At 52.7% G+C, this 18,961-nt stretch overlaps 1 protein-coding gene across 5 annotated transcripts in view; it reads right to left on the minus strand.

Annotated features, from left to right (window-relative positions):
* Positions 1 to 293: 293 nt before the first annotated feature.
* SFXN5 (sideroflexin 5) overlaps positions 294 to 18,961 on the minus strand; it is a 122,740-nt gene continuing 104,072 nt past the window's right edge. For all 5 annotated transcript variants that reach the window (XM_053587032.1, XM_053587035.1, XM_053587031.1 and 2 more), the window contains one exon: positions 294 to 3,297. In XM_053587032.1, the coding sequence (XP_053443007.1) occupies positions 3,220 to 3,297 (78 nt within the window). In that variant the 3' untranslated portion in view covers positions 294 to 3,219. The remainder of the gene's footprint in view (positions 3,298 to 18,961) is intronic.

Raw genomic sequence — 18,961 nt, forward strand, 5'->3', positions numbered from 1 at the left:
AATCTACCAGAATTGCCCATTTACTCAAGTTCCTTGAGGTGGGCATCTAAGTAAGCACTCGACAACAGCTCTCACGGGGTCTTTCTGCAACACTTCACCCCCTCTGCCCTCATGTAGTCTTTATCCTTGCCTCTCCCTTGCCCTCTGGCCTCCCTGCAGGCCTGGCCTGGCACCTGGGTCTGTACCTTCCTTGGTGCTGTCCTACAAAGTCCTCAGGCAGGCAGCTCTTCCCCACTGTGTTTCTGTACCCACCGTTCCCCCCAACAACTCACAGAGTCACACCCTGATGCTTTAAACCATCATTTATTGTCCACAGCTCATTAGTATTATGCAAATCACATAAGATTGAGACATTTTCTGAGAAGGTTAAAAAGATGCTACAAAGTCCCCTGGGAGTGGCCAAGGCATGTGTTAGGGCCTTACGCTGGCCCCAGGCTGGAAGACCACTTTAAATCTGTTCACTGGCCTTTCTCTTCCTTAAGACCTGTGCTCTTCTCCCAGGCCAGAGGCCCAGCTGGCTCACAGTCACAACGTGCAAGGGGTCTACCAGCCAGCTTGATTAGGCAACCAATGGGATGTCTTGAGCTTCTGGTCCCCACACCCTCCGATTGCAGTCTGGAACTGGGAGAAGAACATCCCGGAGATAGAGGGAATGTTTGAAGTGCCGCAGGAGGGTCAGGCAGGGACTCTAGGGCTGGAGAGCCTTTGCAGGTGTACACTGTAATCGGCTGGGCCAGCCCTACCCTGACTATGGGTCCAGGCCCCACTACTGCCCCAGTCAAGAACCAGCCTGCCCATCAGACCTCCTTTCCTCTGGCCTCAGCAGAGTAGGACATGGGTATTGAAAAAAAGTTTCCCCTAGGGGTGTTCCAGGGTTTAGCAGCATGACCCATTGTTTCCCTCTGTCACCATCACCCTGAGCTATAAGGATCCTTTGCACTACACCCCCACAGGAGCAGCCCCCTTGGCTCACCTGAAATTGCATTTGGGAGCATGATGGAAATCATTCAGGGACAAAGCAAATAGGTTATGAGATGCTGAAGCCATAGGGGAGGGTTCTGGGAGGGGCTGGGACATGCAGCCAGTAGAGTAAGGGCTGGGAAGGCCTGTCTCTGTCAGGCTTCTGGAGGGGGCTGGGGGCAGGCTAGGCAGTTCCGGTCCCAAGATAAAAGTGCACAATAAAGGTCTTGTGACAGGTGAGGGTAGGTTGCGCTTAAAGTGAGCTTTTCAAGAGGGTCTAGTCACGCCCAGGCCTAGAGACCAGCACAGCCCAGCAGTCACTGGCACATTCACATTATAGTGGGATTGGCTCAAAATAACCTGTGCCTCCAACATGGTGGCACCTTCTCCCCCTGCTGTTTTGCCCTTCATGCTGAATATGCCCTCTTCCCTCCTCACAGATGTGGGCAGGTTACTCCTCATTGGCATGTTAGGCCCTTTCACGACAGTGTTCTACAGAGCCAGCTGGTGGGCACCAGGGCAGCATGGGTGCAGGGTCTAAGTGTCCACAGAAGACCCACCTCACACACCACCCCTGCCCTAAGATTCTGGGAGGCCACCTGCGGCTATGACTTGCACTGGTCTTTTCTTAAAAGTGATCACCTCAATCTTTTGCAAAGTGGAGTCACCAGGGGAGGTGTCCAGGGGCTGGCTGCATGCCAGGAGCTGCTATTCTAGTTGGGGTCAGGTGAGGGGTGCACTGAGGCTTCCTCTTTGTTTGGACCTCTCAGACAGGGGCTTGCCTGCTTACCCCAACCCTAGACTCTGCTGCCCTCTTACAGCTCCCTCCTCCTTCCAGGCCCACAAATGGGAGGGTGATAGGAGCAGCAATGAATGAGAAGTGGCATGCAATGTGGCCAAACATCAGGTCCAGGCATCCATGCCACTTCCCTCTCCAGAACTGCAAGGATTATGTAAGGGCAAAGGTCAAGTGCTGCTGGGATATGGGCTCACATAAAGAAAGACAAGGTCCAGGTTCTCAGGCCAACTGCTGGCCATTCCCAAAGGGATCTTCCCCTTTCCCAGTCCAGCATGCACATGGGGGACGTGCCTGTGGTGACCAGCATCTAAGCAGAACAGGCAAAGATGAGCTCTAGCAGGAAGAGTCAATAGGAACCCCTTGATCCAATCACCTGGTTCTGGAGGCTCAGAGAAGGGAATGAACTTGTCCAAGGTCACATAGCCCATTAGTGCCAGAGCCAGGGCCTACTGTCCTTGGGTTGATGCTGTCTCTTTGATCTGGCCCTGGTACTCACTGGCATGAGACAGCCTCTACTCAAGAAAGGGTGGGATGGGGCAGACAGCCTTGGTGGCTGGAGAGGTTTCCCAGACAGCACGCAGCCCAGCTCCAGCCCCACCCTCAGCCCCAAAACCTGTGGGCTGGAAAAGGAGCCTGTGGCCTGGAAAAGGAGCTTCTCTCAGAGGCCAAGTACAGGCCCATGGTTCCTGCCAACCATCATTCCTTCTTGGGACTCCTTCCTGGACCTGAGGTCATCTAGGGGCCTTTAATCAGTCAGGTCTTCACAAAGGGTGACCACAGCCCCAGTGTCACTGGGCTTCACTCACAGGGACTGGTTTTGCAGCTATGGCATGGATGAGTGCTGGCCATGCTCAGGGCCAGCTGCCCATGGAATCTTCCAGAGCATCCAGTGCTCTTGGATTCCTTGGGCCACTGCCTGAGGATCTTAGTCATGGCTAGTTCATCCTGTGGTGTGCAGACCACGTCCCATCCTTCCCCCACTCCAGCCCTGGGAGCCATCTGGCCTGGCCACTGTAATAACCTAAATCTACCAGCCTGGCCACCAAACCAACCCAACTTTTTGGCCTACTCTGGTTCCCATCACTTGTTCATGTCACTTCTGGTCAGCTATGACCAAGGCTCAGACTTGATTCTGATAAAAAATAAACGTAAAAAAAAAAAGTATAAAAGGATCTTAATTCTACCCCATTGAGCACTCTACAACATTTTAGCTTCATACATAATTGTGCTGTGTGGAGTTTTGACAACTCCACATAAGGCCCAGAAATGCACTTGATTATTTTCTGTAGAAAATGTGTTAGAATTCCCTATGTTAACATGTAAATGGATTAGTCTCCCTACCACTGCAGGTAGCCCAGGACTGCTGGGGTCAGCTGGCCCCTCCCTGCAAATGCAGCTCTTCCCTGTTCCTAACTCCCCAGCTGGAACAGTGCTCTGTCCGCAGGCCGGCCAACCACGACTCACAGCCCCTTGTTGTATATCACTGTCCGGCTGCTCGTGGCCTGAGCAATCTCAGGCTCCAACTGGGATGTTTCAATCTGGGAAGAAAGAACAGAGAGAGGAGTGGTAGGGCAATGGGAAAGTCCACTGGGGAGTCAGGGAGTAGCAGCCAGGACCACTGTGCCCACCCTGCCCAGCCAGGGCCCTGTGGCCTGCCTGGTAAAGTTTCTTCCTTTTCTACCACTCTCCCAGCACAGAGCTCACAGCACCCCTTCCAGCCCAGGTCTGGCTTCCTCCTTCTGACAGTGTACCAGTGTGGATGAGTATACTGTACCTTGGCCTCTGAGTTCTGCACTGCCCCCATCTCTAAGGACCTTGTCTGCAACACTGTAGCTCCTCTCCAACCAGGGACATACCCTGAACCTGCCACCACCTAGGACTGCTCCAGCTAGACTCCTTAAGTCCAAAGCTGACTCTCTTGGACCCCTCAGCCTCTATCTTCCCTCATTCTTCCTCCTGTTTATAGACTACTGAGACCTCAGGCCCCAGACTCCCTACCTGTCAGTCTTCACATCTTCCCCCTCCTACTCAGACACCAGGGACCATCACTTCACCTACTCCCTAGCTCAGCCCTGACTGGCAGAGCCCAATTATGCATTCACCCTCTTGACTCTTGAACCTGAACACCTAATGGGGACCACTCAAAATTCATCATCCTTGACTTTAGCTCGACCCTCACAGCAACTGGCAACCACTCTGCTCTGCTCCAATGCTTGGGCAACACCACTGGCCATGCTCCACATAAGCCATCTAAGCCACCCTGGTCGACTCCCTATGTGTCCTGGGCAGGGGAGCCTTCCTCAGGGAAAGACATTGAGGGCACCAGAGGGGAACCCCTTAGTTTCCTGTCATCGGGCCCACTGCCTGTGTTACACATGGCCCTACCCCTGTCCTCCTGCTACTCCATGGCAGCCAGCCCTTCCCTGGCAAGGCAGATCTCCACATGGCTCCACTTCCCCTGCCTACCTGGCCCCTGCTGAATTGTCCTCCCTCTCTCTCCACTTTGTAGCTACTGATTCCTGCTCAACAAGAACCTTTCCTCTCATGACAACTCCCCTTCACCCCAAGTCACGCTCCAGCTACTGCCTGGTCTCTCTCCTCTCCAACAACCACGTTTCTTTAAAGAACTGTCTACACTGACTGTGTCCACCTCCTTGCCGCCTACTGACTTTTCAACCCACCGCCAATCTGGCTTCTGTTCTCAACACACTCCACAAAAATCTTTCTCTCCAAGGTCACTGCTACCTCCCCCCCCATTTTCCAATATCCGCTGGATGCTTCTCAGGGTCCTTGGGGCATGACTTGGCTAGGCCCCCTTCTCTGCACATGCCCCAGGGTGACCAGAAGTGTCTCCACCCACAGTTCTCCCCTGAGCCTCAGGCCCACAGCCACCTACCTACCAGACCTTCCTATGATGTCTCACAGGCCTTGCCCTCAACCCATCTAAAGTGGAACTGAATCTGCCATCTCCTGTGGCCCCAACCCACACCTCCCCCATCTTGGGAAAGACACTATCATCCCATGGTGCTGTGGCCAGAGACCAAGGAGCCTCTCTATCTCCTCTTCCTTTCCCTCTCCACAAGGTCTCATTCACTCCAGTCCTTTCCCCCTACAGGCAGTGCTAGCCTTCTAAACCCTAAGTCTGGTCACACCTCTCTTCACATAAAATGGCTCCATGCCTCACCACCTCTGGGGATCAAGTCAGACTCCTACACCATCTTCCTCTTGTGCACTAGGCTCCCCTCAAGTTTTTGCCTGAGCTGTCCCCTCTGCCAGAGATGTGCACTCCCACTTCTACTCCTACCCCCGCCCCCTCCCCCCATCTGTAGTTCAGTCTTTTCTGTCTCAGCTTTAGACCCTCCCTCACCCAGGCTGGGCGTGGCTCCCTGTACTTCCATCTGAATGACACCTCCCACCCCTCTATGTTGGATCACAAGCTCCCTGAGGGAGTGAATGTGCCATCTTGTTACCCAGACTCCTGAAATTCTAGCACAGTGCTAGCAGTGCTAGTACACAGTAGGTGCCTGCTAAGTGTTGAATAAATGGGTGGAAAGAAAAGAGGCAGCAGGCACTGGGAGGACAGGGTCCACTGGAGATACCACAGGAGCTTCATCTCCAGGGCCTGCACTGGGGGGCCTTTCTGAGCCCCCAGCCCAAGGGGGGCAGTGGGGAAGGCACTCCCTCAGTGAGAAGACCCTGGCCTGACATCCACCCTTGGTAGAGTCACCAGGTGCCAGGCCTTTGTAACTTAGCTTGGCTGAACTTGGTCCTAGGAACCTGACATTTGTCCAGACATGGCACCCCTAGGAAGTGGGCAGAAGGTGGCATAGACTAGCCTGGTCTTCAGAAAGCTCAGTGGGGCCCAGGCTGTGTTTGGCAGAGTCCAGACAAGAGGCAGTTTAGAGAGGACTGGAGCTGGTGGGCATGGTGGGATTCCTTGAGAAGATGGGATCCTTCCCCTGTAGCGCCTGGTACCCCACTACCTGGGTTCTGGCCGCTTGAGATGGCCAAACAGAGGAGAGCTAGGCTCAGGGCCCAGGCCTCCTCCCCACCCCCTCTCTTCAAACCACCTTCTCCCTCCCCACCCCTACCACCCCCGAGTCCCCTCCACCCCGCCGGATCCCCTCGTCCCCACGCTGCCACTGACACAATGCACAGCGCCCACGCTTAAAAATCTAAATGCTTTTGAAAATGTTTAACCTAGTTAGACAAATTAGCAAAAATTTGTGCAAAACAATTTAGGTATTTAAAATATTCAATGTTTTTAAAAAACTGGAAAACTGTTCTTAGCTTTCAGCTGCAAAAACCAACAAAATATAACATCCCAGCAATCTTACCATGAGGTGTAACATAACCCTTCGGGAAAGCTGTTAAACAGCTACTGAGGCATCCTGGGAAATAGCACTTCATTTATTCAAATGCACATATGTCAGGCTTTTGCACCATATGTCATTCCAAGCTATTTACAGTAATAATTAAATCTTAATCAACGTTTAACCTCTGTAAAATGTTTGAAGAATCCTAATCACCCTTCAGACTGCACTAATGAAGGAGAAATATATAAACATAAAAGGAAAATGATGCATAGATATCACGCTGGAAAGAACAGTAATTGCAAAATTGTATTTCTTTTAAATATAATCAGTAAATGATGTAAAGTAAGCCAAGGAGTATTTTAAGTTAAGACATCTTGGATGTCAGAGGTGTGAGCAGCTAATTTTGTTCTGCTACCCATAACAGATGTAGCATATTTTATTTTAGTGCCATTATTAGCAACTTCCCATGCCGGCTTTCACTGAAGCACTGAGGCCCACATTAAAATCAGAGAGGCTGCTCACCACCACCGTGGAGGCCCACGGCGCAGGGCCACAGGCCACTGTGCCCACTCCCTAGAGAGTGCTGGGCTGTTGGAGACCAAGACCTCCCCTCCTGGCACCCCCAGGCTCCCCTGGGCTCCCTGCCGTGCTGAGGGCAGCAGGTAGGAGGGGGGAGACACAGGCAGTGGGAAGGCTCCCAGGGAGGTGGCTGAAGGATCAGGAGCAGGGGTTTGGGGCAGAACTGGTATTCTAGGCTTTCTCTGTCATTTCAATTCAATCTGCCCTCAAGTGAGCAGATGTTTATGGCCACCAACTCCATATACCCAGGCTGGGAGCACAGAGAAGGACTAGACCAGCCCATGCCCTTGAGAAGCTCAAAGTCTAGGGAGGAGTCTGTGAAAGCAGATGGATTCCAGAGAAACAAGCAAAGTGCCATGGCAACTGGGAAGGGGCAGAGGGTTCCAATTTATTGAGGGAGCAAGGAAGGAAGACCTCTCAGAGGAGGTGGGCCAGGAAGAAAATAGAGGATTTTGATAGGCGAGGGCAGGCAAAGCTTGCTGGGTAGAAGGGAAAAGCATTAGCTGGCCAGCATAGCTTGTCTCGGGGTAGAGGCAATGCTGGACATGCTGGAAATGTGGCAAGAAATGGAGGTGGGGCTAGGTCAGGCAGGAACTTGCAGGCTACATGAAAGCACCAGCATTTTATCTGAGGGCAATAGGGAGCCATGGAAAGACTCTGAGCAGAGGTGGGCCAAACCCAAATGTATTAGAAAGGTCTCTTTGGTGATGGAGGGTGTAGAGGACGGACTAGGGGTAAGTCAGGGAGTCGGAAGCCTCTCGGGGAGCAGCTGTGGGAATGAGCATCCTTTCTGAAGATGCAATCCATAGGAGTTGATGACCAATTCCACGTGGGGGTGAGAGGGAGGTGTTGAGGATGACTGTGCATTGGATGACTCCTAATTCTAACTCAGGAGCTGGGGTGGCTGGTGACGCCAGTCTCAGAGGCAGAGGATATGGGATGGGTCAGGGTGCTGGGTGGTAGGCTCAGGGTAGCTATGTTGAGTCTGGGGTGCCATGGTTCTCCAGGTGGAGAGGCCTGGGAGGCAGATGGGTCCAGGGTTCTGGAGCTCTGGGCAGGAGAGAAAGCCTGGGATGCATAAGCACAACCAGAGCCTCCAGAGTGGAGGTGCTTGCCCAGGAGAGCAGATGGAGGGGACGGTGCCAAGGCCTGGGGAACAAGCACATCCGAGGGGTGGATGAAGGGAATGAGTCCATGATGGTGGTCATGGAGGACCAGCCCAAGGAGCCCAAGCAGTGACAGAGGGTGCCACAGACACCAAGCAACCATGGACACCAAGCAGTTTTCTGAGAGTGCTTCCAATGAGGGCTGAGAGGCTATGGTCTTAGCAAGTACCATTTGATGACCTTCCAGGGCTCATGTAGCAAACTCCCTGCTTGGTGCTGATCCAGCATCACAGCCTCTCATTTCTACTCTGGGCCAACTCAGCTGGCCATTTGTTAGGACCCCTCCAGCGCTCTGGCCATGGCTGGTGTTGGGACCATTGGGTATCCACATCATGAGCTGACCTAGGGAGGCCAGGGCAGAGACCCCTGTGCTTGCCCAGCCCTCTTGTAACCTCCATTCTCCACCAATTATCCAGTGTCTCCCAGGAAGATCACCTCTTTGAAGTGCATGTGAGCTGAATCTCCTCCAAGGGAAGCACATCCAAGCCTTGCTTAGCAGTGCCATTGGACTGGCTGGTGGATGAATGTAACTCAGGTAAAGTTACAAGCAAGAGAGTGCCTGCTGCCACCACCTGCCATCCTACCCAGCTCTAGGCCTCAGAGTAGGAACAAAAGGTTTCCCTCCTGCTTAGAGAGGCTGGCCTCCAAGTAGGCTTTATGTATCATGTCAGCAGCCAAACAAATGACATGGTGGCCACAGAGGCTCACCAGTGGAGTTGTGAAGGGAGGGAAGGAGGTGCCTAGGCTCAATGAGATGAGTGGTGAAGGCCAGAGCCCTACAGTAGTGGGTTGAAAGGGCAGGGACTGGGTTGGAACCGCAAAGTGGCTCTGAAGGGCCTTCTCAAGGTAGGAGATGAGGAGAAAGGAGACTAGGTAAGGAACAGCTACACAGGGACAGGGCAACCCAAGCTGGCAGCCCGGGGCAGGCAGGACCCTGAAGGCCAGCCAGCTGGAGCTCTCAAGGGAGAGAGTGTCTGGAATGGATCTCCCCCAGTTCCAGAAGCAGGGTGCTTGGAACACACCCACTCTGCCCAGAAATAAGCAATGTCACCCTGTTAGTATCCCTGACTCTTGGACAGAACCTGAATCCTGGCTCCTAGACAGCCCCACTTGGATGCCCCCTCCCCATATCATAGCACCACCCTTCTCCTTTAGACCCAGCACAGACTCTGATGCCCCTCTCAAGAGATCCCCAAACTTGGAGCATCAGCATGTCCCCAGCTTCCCCTGAGCACCCCAAGGTTTAGCTAGCTCCAGAGCCCCTAGAATACCCTGTCGGCCTTCCTTTATGGTGTGGGAAGGGTTAACCTCGAGTTATTTAGGTTAACCTGTGTCCTGGCTCATTGTGGGTGGAGGAGTAGAGTCAGGAATGCATCTGGGGCCACTTCTACAGCCTGGGAGTGCACGCGGGCGCGCGCACACACACACACACACACACACACACACACACACACACACACACCTGCAGCCAGCCAGCAGCCAGTGGATAGTTTACATATTTGAACCTGGAGCTAAGGTGCTGAGACATAAACAGGAAACTGGATCCCCAACCTGTGCCCCATTCTCAGGGGCTTTTACCTACTACAAAGAACTTCCTCCTCCTTGCCTTTCTTCTGGGGGCTTTTCTGCCTCTTTTTCAAAGGCACAGGGCTGGGGGGGAGGGGGTGTTCAGCATGACCCTGTGACATAGCTCAAAGCCAACTCCTGCTTCTGGCCAGGGATCTGAGTCTCTGATGTCCATAGACAGTGCCGACATTGACACAGGGTGCAAAGCCCAGCACCTAGCTGAACCTATGTGCCAGGTCTGGGATTATCTTGCCCACTGGGGAGTCCCAGTCCATCCTTTTCTCACCAGAGCTGGGCTGGCCTTACATCCTGCTCAGACATACGCATCCAGGCCCCATCTTTAGAGGAGCTGTCCTGACTGTCCCTGGAGGCCAGGAGTGTTAGGTCGGGCCTGGGGAGCAGCTGAAGCTCAAGCCTGGACCCCTGGGTCAGGCCTCTGGTTGTGGCTTTGGGCTCCCACTGCCTTCTCAGTGAAGGTCAGACTCCTCAGCTAGATACTCAAGGCCTCCTGGGATGTTCTCCAGCTTCCTCACCCACCACATGCCCTCCCTTTCCTATACAGTGTAGGTATAGGCTCTGAAGCAGGAGTCCAGATTATATTCTAATCTAAGGCCACCTCTCCCAGGAAGCCTCCCTTAATCTTCTTAGGCTAAATCCATTGCTGATGCCTCTGCTATCCCCAGCACTTGTTTTCATCTCCATCACATTCCCAGTCATAGACCGAATTGTCCTCTAGCCAGGTGTGAATATAGTGATATTCACTACCCCACTACCCCCATCCCACTGTGAACCACTCTAGACAGCTCAGTATCCCTGTGCCTTGTATACAGTTGGTGCTCAATAGCACTTGGATTACATTGAACAGAAGTGCCTACTGTGTGAGAATCCTGCCTTATACTTTTTTAGCTCCCCTGTGCCATGTGTACCCAGCAACTTCTCAGGGCCCCCTCCCCATTTTGGAGATTTGTACTATTCCTAGGTACCCTCTGGTGGACCAATCTCGGCATCATTTTCTGTCCTGTATCTCCTTATCTTCAAGGCCTCAGTTTCCCTACATGTGCAGTGGGAAGATTTTCTACCTCCTGTGGCTGGCATGAGGATAATATCAAGAAATGGATGGGAGAATCCTTTGGAGGCTTAGAAAACCCACAGGATGCTGCATGAAGAGGGCAGACCCCATGGTCACCCCAACACCCAGGCCCAGTCTTATTCACTTAGCTCACAGGGCTGAGGGCCAGTCACATGCCAAACACTTTGCAAATATCCATGCCTTTAATCTTCTCAATGAAAGCTCTGCACAGCCAAGCCTCCTCCCTCTTGTCCTGAATTGAGCTAGGTGTTCTAGAAGGTCCTGAAAAGGAGAATGGGGAGACAGGCTGCAGGCAGCCCCGCTGAGGTCTGTTATCTGGGCATGTGTGCACGTTTGTGTGTGCATGTTTGGGCCTGTGTGCATGCACAGGTTTGGGGTGGGGGTGTGGGGAACAGGCAACATGACAGGTGGCGTTGGCGTTCCTGGGCTCTGAGCGGCTTTGCCATTCCCTTCCATCCCTCCTGGGGGGTCCTGTGGGCAAACTCCAAGAAAGCAGCGGGCGGGGAGGCAGCAGATTTCTGACGGCAAAAATAGCCCACTTTGGAGTTCAGTAGGGACTGATTAAACCAGTAAATGAGAAAAACCCCAAACAAACATCTCTAAGCAAAGTAGGAGATGGATTTGAGACTGGAGAGGAGGAGGCCCCTGCTCTGGGAGATGCTGGTAAATGCTGCTGTGTGCTCAGGTTGGACATAATGCCCCCAAGACATGTCTCTGGGCGGGGGGGCCTTACATCAGTCTGGGAGAGTGGGTGAAGCAGGAACCAACAAAGTCAAGGTGAATCCACATGGGCCATGCTCTGTATTAGGCATTGATAAACAGTGCCAGTTCTTAGCTTCAAGGACACCCTACATGTTAAAGGAGGGAGAAAGGGCTCTTGTCCCAAGGTGGGATATGGGGCATAGGAAACACACCACCAGAGTCTATGTGTGAGGTGAGAGAGATTCGGGTGGGGCATATCAGGGAGGACTTCCTGGAGGAGGGGCCATTTTTCTAAAACAGTTTGAATGTGGACCTGAGCTTATTCCCAATTCCTTCCCATTCTTAGCTGGGAGATTAAATGCTTTCTCAGAGAAAGGGAGGTAAGCTAGGGGAGACATTTTTGCTTCTGGTGGGTCATAGCTGTCTTGCCATTTTCCTCAGGGCTGGTGAGGGAAAGGAGAGGGAATAGAAGTTCTGGCACCCACTGAGGGTACAAATATTTTTGTCCATACAGGGAGGGCATACCTCTTTGTTTCTTGACTCTGAGAGCTGTAAGGAGAGAGGCAGGAAAGAGTAGGTGGTGAGGCATGAGGATGGGGTAGCTAAGCTGAGCCTCATACCTCAGCTGTAGCATGTATATGGCCTCTGAGAGACACCTTCTGGGGCCAGGGGGAGACATGGTGCTGAGGACATGGGGAAGGCTTTAGTCTTCCTCAGAACATGACGTGCCTTCTAATCCCCAGCACCCTCTAGAGCTAAGTAGAGGGCTAGGCTAAAAGGGAGGGGGTGGGAGGCTGACAGGGCTAACCATGGCATTTGATGATGTCTTTCTTCCAGTCAAGATGTTCGGCAAAAGTTGGAGGGGCTGGGAAGAATGGGGAGAAGACCCTCTGCTGAGGAGGAAGGGAAGTTCAGAGGGCAGGGGCCAGAAAACCAACAACCAAAAAGCAAAAAGGCCACACAGGAAACACCCCTCCTGCTAGTGGACCTGACTCCTTGCCCCAGAGATCCCTGCACCAACTGGGACAGGAAAAAGAGACACACATTCTCAGCCTCCAGCGCCTATAACAGCGGTAATGCCCTCCCCCCGCCTACAGCCCAGGCAAGAGGCGCGCTGGCCATCTTTCCTATCCCGTATGCGGCCCTATAGCTGCTGGGAGGACTGAAAAGCTGAATGAGGGTCCAAGGACTATGAGGTGTGTTCCAAGGAAGGCTAAGGCCCTGCCCTCTTACAATTTGGCACCATTCACCAGCCATGGGAATACCCTAAGGGGACATTCTGAGGCCTGGCCCAGAGGATGGCCTTAGCAGACACAGCCATGCTGCAGAGGTGTCTGAGGGTCAGCAGCTGGTTCAACGTCACTCAGCCCAGTTTTAGCTCTTGTGACTCTAGTACCAGGGCCCTTGGCTCAAGTTTTCACTTCCAGAATCTCATTGGACAGAGCCAAGAAGAAATTTAGTTCCAACACCTCGTCTTATAGCCAGGGAAACTGAGGTCTTTGAGGTTAAGACTCAAAGTTGTACAGAGAGTTGAGGCTGAGGGATGCCAGCCAGAGAAGCAGAGGGAAGGCCTGGGGGGACAGAGGATAGTCCCTCTGGCCCCAGTACTACCTAGGGTCAGGGCACGCCCCCGGCCGTCCCCATTCCCCATGCCTTCCTCTTTCACAGACAAGCCCTGCCTTCTTCTGTGGACACATTTCAACCTCACCAAATCAGCTAATTATTGACAGTTGGTGAAGAGGAGATTTCACTTTTTCCTCCTGTTAAACTGCTCCTAATTAGTTCCCTGTCACCACGGCTGGCTCACCCGCCCGCCGCCCGCCCGTTCACGCGGTAAGCCCGCTGCACAGTGCCTCATTAACCTTTTGCTCCTCTCCTGCCGCCTGCCAACAAGATGAAGACAAAAACAGATTGTTGAACAATGGCTCTGGCTAGTATATGCAGCCCCGCTCCCCAGCCCCCGAGCTCCCAGGGGGATAGTGGGGAAGAGGGAGGGGACTGGGGTGGGGGAGAGCCTAAGAGGAGTCAAGGAAGGGAGAAGAGGCACAAAGGAAGACAAGACAGAAATAGAGGCAGGAATGTGGGAGGGAGCCTCGGCCAAGCTACTGCTTCTTTTTTGTTGTTGTTGTTGCAGTTTGGCCAGGGCCAGATTTGAACCCGCCACCCTTGGTATACGGGGCCAGCGCCCTGCCCACTGAGCCACAGGCACCACCCTAGGTACTGCTTCTGGAGCTGAGGAAACAGGAGGTTCATTAAATGGGACTGGAAGCCTCCCAAGTGGGGACCATCGGCTGCCAGAGTGGGAGGGACATTCACCATCATCCCGCGGTCGCCAAGCTGGAGTGCCCAGAGACTGGACCCTGGACATCTCCCTTGAGGGACTTCAGGCATTAATGTGTGTGTGTGGCAAGGGGACAGAGGTGATCACGTCTACCAGAGCCCCAATATCCAGAGCGGGCAGGGCCAGAAAGGCCACCACAAATCTGGCCCCACCATGCCACAGGAAGCCCTCAAGTACCAGCCGAATGGAAAGCTGTATGGAGCATGGCCCTCTGCTTCATTTTCACCATAGCTGCACTGTCACCTGACATATTCCCTCTACTGAATTTTTATCTCCACCATCAGAATGGAGGCTCCCTGAGACACCGTGGTGACATGGCCATCCTGGTTAAAGAAGAAGAGGGAAGCACTAGAGCTCTATGGGGTAGGGTAGAGATTCTGGGTGCTGATGAGTCCATCCACGCCTGGGCACAGGCTGGCTGGGTGGGCCTTGGCCAATGTCCACTGTGGCACTAACCTGTAGGTCACAGGGTCCACCACTTCCCTGTATGGGCAACGGGACTGGGGCCCAGAAGGGAGCCCAGACCCTGGTCCTCAGTTCCCCCAGAACACTCCCCAACCTGTTAGGAGATTCCCAGTCCTGATTCTTGGTCTTCTAGACTCCCCTACCCCCTTCCTCAGCTCTGGGTTGGGAAACAAAGACACACTTACTTCAAAAAGTCCCTGTGAAAATGATTCCCTGCCAAGGGTAGAAGGGCACTAGAATGTTCCTACTGATGAATGAGCAGCAAGCAGCCTGGGGCTTAGACTGGGGCCTCCTTATTTTGAGTGATAGTGAGGTGTGGGTGGGCCAGAGAGGTAACAGAATGCTTCTGCCTGGGTCCAAAGTCTGCTTAGAACCCAGGAATACCAACGCCACCTGTCATTACCAACTTAGGACTTTGGAAAAGGTATATAACCTTAATGTACCTCAGGTTTGTCATTTGTAAACAAGAAATAATGGCACCTACCTTGAAGGACTGTCATATTCTGGGCCCCTATTTCCCTACCACAGCCAACCAGGCTCCTCTACTCACTGGACCCAAGGATTCCATGGAGGCCATGCCTTCTCGCCTGGGCTATGGGCATTCCTTCTGCATCACCACCCTCTCTCCAAGCCCCTGACCTCATCTCATCATCTCTTTGCTGTTCTCTCAGTTTCTCATTCCTGAGCTCAATTCTCTGGACAAAGAGGAAATTGGCTGCCCTTTGCTCAACTGCCATGTCTAGCTACATCATTCAGTTACCAAGTCTCAGCAGCTCCTTCTTGTCCCCTCTGCAGAGCCCCCTCCCTCCACTTTGAAATGCCTTCACCTCAGCTTCCATGAAGCCTCCACCCTGGCTTTTCCTGGCCCTTGACTGTTCCTTCCCTTTTGTGATGGTTTTCCTACCCTCACTGTGACCTCCCCTCCTTTCTCAGCTTCAATTCCCATCTGTGCACTGCAGGTTCCATATCTCTAGCCAAAATCTCTCCCCAGAGCCTTAGAGTCATACACCTAGGATACATCCCTTGATATTCAATAACGCTTTGGACTTGAAGGGCATAAGGCTCCTAGAATGCTGCCTCCTTTGGTAGACGCTCAGTAAATGGTAGCCATTATGACCATTTGCAATTTGATCCTCACTACTGTACTAACAGGTAGAACTAGTAATTTGAAAAGAGCAGACAAAACTCTCTCCCAGGAATTGAGGGGGGATTGAAGTCCTTTTCTCAACCTCAGGAGCTAGTGAGTTGGAAACCCCATACCAATCACTGCAGACCAGCCATTCTAGGAACTAGTTACTAAAGTCTACCTCCAAGTCCTCTAATTAATTTGCATTCTAGCGATTACTTCTGTTGACAGCTTTGGTGGCTTTTGGCAACTGGGTCAGCCCAAGCAAGTCCAGACTTATTGTGGCAAATCCCACTGGCTTCTGGGATGTGAGACATGATCCCTGTATGGCAAAAGAAGCACCTCATTAGAGAGAATTAATTGGGAGGGTGGATAGGGAGAACAAGGTCCTCTCTCAGCCAGTGGCTGATAGCCTTGGTGCCATGAGTCACAGATAGGGCCTAAAATACCCCCATGGTCCCCAGGCCAGCCTGCATCCTGTTGGGGTCCATGCAGCTGGGGCAGGAGCTCTGAAAATCATGCCCCCACCCTCTTTTCCCAGAGGACAAAGTCTTATTATACAAAGACTATACTCCTCCCAAGCTGGAGAAAGAGGCTTGTGTTGCAATAAGAAGGGATTTGGTTAGATACTCAGAAGAACGCACTTAATGCCTATTTGAGTCAGGCATCAGGGAGGAAGGAGCCGAGACTTTGACATGGAGCTTCTGTGAGGCCAAGGCACCTCACTTTCAACCACCTCTGTGCAGCCAGGGCTAGAGGCTGTGGTGGGTGAATAGCCATCACTCTGTTATTTGCCTCAGATTGATGTAGTTTTTCTAGGGACTCTGGACATGGAGGGTACACCTCTGAGTTTTCCTTTCTTACAGCACGTGGTTTCTGTGTCTTTGGGCTGGTCCTGTGGTTGCTCTGGGCTTCCATTCCCCTTGTCCCCCAGAGCCAGGAGCATGGTAAACTGGATAACCTTGATCATCTTTCCAACTTGGGTGGTCTCTACTCTGTATCTTGGGTTTTCTCTGCCCTGGTCCCTCTCTGTACAGGTAGACAGAGTCATGAGTCTATAAGTGGTGTCTATAAGTACACAGGTGACTGTGATGTTGGCCTAGAACTCAGGCTCAGGCTGATTGCACAGAGATGCAATGGCTTCAGGGAGTGCCAGGTCCAGCTCTTTGGGGATGAAGATGAAAGAAATCACTGAGAAATACCCTTCCTCCCATCTTCAGGACTTCTAGGAAACCTGGTGTCCTCAGTTTTACTTGGAGTTCCCAGGCTGCAGATTTCTTGAGGGAGCAGAGCAGAAGTGGTGCCCTAGTCTTAATGATACTGGGCCCTGTGGGCAGGAGATGAGGGTCCTAGCGGCATGTATCACATGCCAGGCTTCTGTCCTGGCATGTCTTAGATGAGGTCCCATGCACCTGCCAATGTTTCCCCTTGAACTATGGGCTCTGGAGGGAAGTTACCCTAGTTCTCAACCTCCAGGGACCTAGGGCCTGAGGCAGGTCACCCTCTCCTACTCTAAGACCCTGGGGCTCTAGCCCTCACAGCTACAACACCCAAGCCCTTATTTTCACCTCCCCCAGCTCCCCTCCAGGAGCCCTAACCCCTGGCACTGCCTCTCCTAGGACCCTGCATGTAGCAGGTGAGTGCTGAATCAGACTTAGAGGCACCTCCTCTGGCCATTGCCCCCATCCCTCACGAGCTCAGATACTCCAAACACCCCACTGTCTCCTCCTGCTCATGGTGACCTCCACCCTCGGCTTGGCGTGGAGGTTCTCTGCTCCTTTCTTCTGTCCTTATGTTCTGAATGCCCCCCTTCCGATGACACTCCAGCAGAGAGGGCCCCATGACCCTCCCTGCCACATACTTCTGGGTGGCCCCTTGCACCGTCCACAGGGCTCCCCTGACTTTCTGGTTCAGCTGTCTCTCATCTTCCCTGCTAGATGTCTCAAACTCCTTTGTAGTCTTCAGACCCCTGACCCTCCCCATGTCCCCATCCTCCTCTTTCCTCTCTGCTCAGTCACAAGAACAAAGAAGCCATCAAAACAATTCCCTCAACTTCCCAGCCCCGAACCCCCCACCCCAGCTGCATCTGCCCCCCTTCTGCCTACTACTGTGGGGAGGGGGCTCTCCCTCTGCTGAGCTCTGGTCTACTCCCCTCTTCACGGAGTTCATTCCCCCCAACATCCTCCTCTCAGTGTCCTCAACATCCCTCCTGGTGCCTTCCTCCCTTTCATGTTTATACTACTTACATGCTCCAGTATCTGCCATTTAAAAAAGGAAAGATAGATAAACAAAAGCCTCTTTCGATGCCACCTCTTGTTCCAGGTATGGGCATGTTTCTCTTTTTCTCCTCAGCACCAAGTCTAACTTACCACCCAGGCCCTTTGCAGACAGAGTTTGTCTTTATCAACTGAGACACCAAAGATTCTCTTTCCTTCCTTTCTTTTCTTTTCTTTCTTTTTTTTTGAGTCAAGAGTCTCACTATGTCACCTTGGGTAGAGTGCCGTGGTGTCACAGCTCACAGCAACCTCAAACTCCTGGGCTATAGTGATTCTCTTGCCTCAGTCTCCCAAGTAGCTGGGACTACAGGCATCTGCCACAATGCCCAGCTATTTTCTTGTTATAGTTGTCATTGTTGTTTAGCAGGCCTGGGCCAGCTTTGAACCCACCAGCCCTGGTGTATGTGGCCGGCACCCCAATCACTAAGCTATAGGCACCAAGCCCCTTCCTTTCTTTTTTACAGAGTCTCACTCTGTTGCCCTGGGTAGAGTGACATGGCATCATAGCTCACAGCAATTTCAAAGTCTTGACCTCAAGCAATCCTCTTGCCTCAGCTTCCCAAATAACTGGGACTACAGGCACTTACCACGATGTCCAGCTAGTTTTTTTCTATTTTTAGTAGAGATGGGGTCTTGTTCTTACTCAGGCTTGTAAGAACAAGCAATCCCCTTGCCTTAGCCTCCAGAGTGTCAGGATTATAGGCATGAGCCACTGAGCCTGGCCAATGGATGATTTTTAAATTCACGGAATTCTGCCTCTCAGAAGGGCTGACCCTGTGGACAGCCCACCCATGTCCATACCCCAGTAGGCCTGGCTCTGCCCTTCTCTCCCTGGCCACTTGTCCTTGGACTCCCTCCAGGGCCTTTGTCCTTCACATTGCCCCTGGGTGATAACACCTGCTACCCTGGCTCCCTGTAGTGTCTCTATTCTGGTAACCTCTACTGCTGTCCTTTGAGCCCAGGCCTCTATCCTGGATTCTAGACCCAGAGATACCATCCCACATGGTACCTCTATTTGCATGTCCCATAGGCTCCTCTCCCTCACATCTGCCCCTCCTTCTGGAGCCTTCTTGTGAAGTGGTACCTACACCTGCTCCTTCCCTCCCAGCACATGCAGCTCTTCATCAAATCCTAATGCAGCTCCCTTCTAACTCTCTTTAAGGACCCACTTCTCTCCATGCTCACTGCCAGGAGCCTGCTCCAAGTCTCTACCATCTCTTGCTGGATGTTCACCACAGCCTCATGATGGTTCCTTCTCCTCCCAAGCTCCAACCCAGCCTCAAGATGTAGCCATGGGACCTTTTGAAAGCAGGAATCTGTGGTCCTGCTTCACACAGCCCCCTAGAATGACATTTATCTTCTGTGCTTCGGCTTCCAACTCCTCAACACACCTGGCCCCAGCCCTCACCTGACCCCTCACCTCATTCTACTTTGTTCCACTGCAGACTTTGGTCAACTCTTGGCCACACTGCATGCTGCCTTGCCACAGCACTGCCATGCTGGCTGATCCCCAATCCTCCTGTACCCCCACCCCTTCTTCACCTGGCCAGCTCCAGCCTAGAACCCAGGTTCCAC

This window comes from Nycticebus coucang, chromosome 4, assembly GCF_027406575.1.
Source record: "Nycticebus coucang isolate mNycCou1 chromosome 4, mNycCou1.pri, whole genome shotgun sequence".
Classification (NCBI taxonomy): domain Eukaryota; kingdom Metazoa; phylum Chordata; class Mammalia; order Primates; family Lorisidae; genus Nycticebus; species Nycticebus coucang.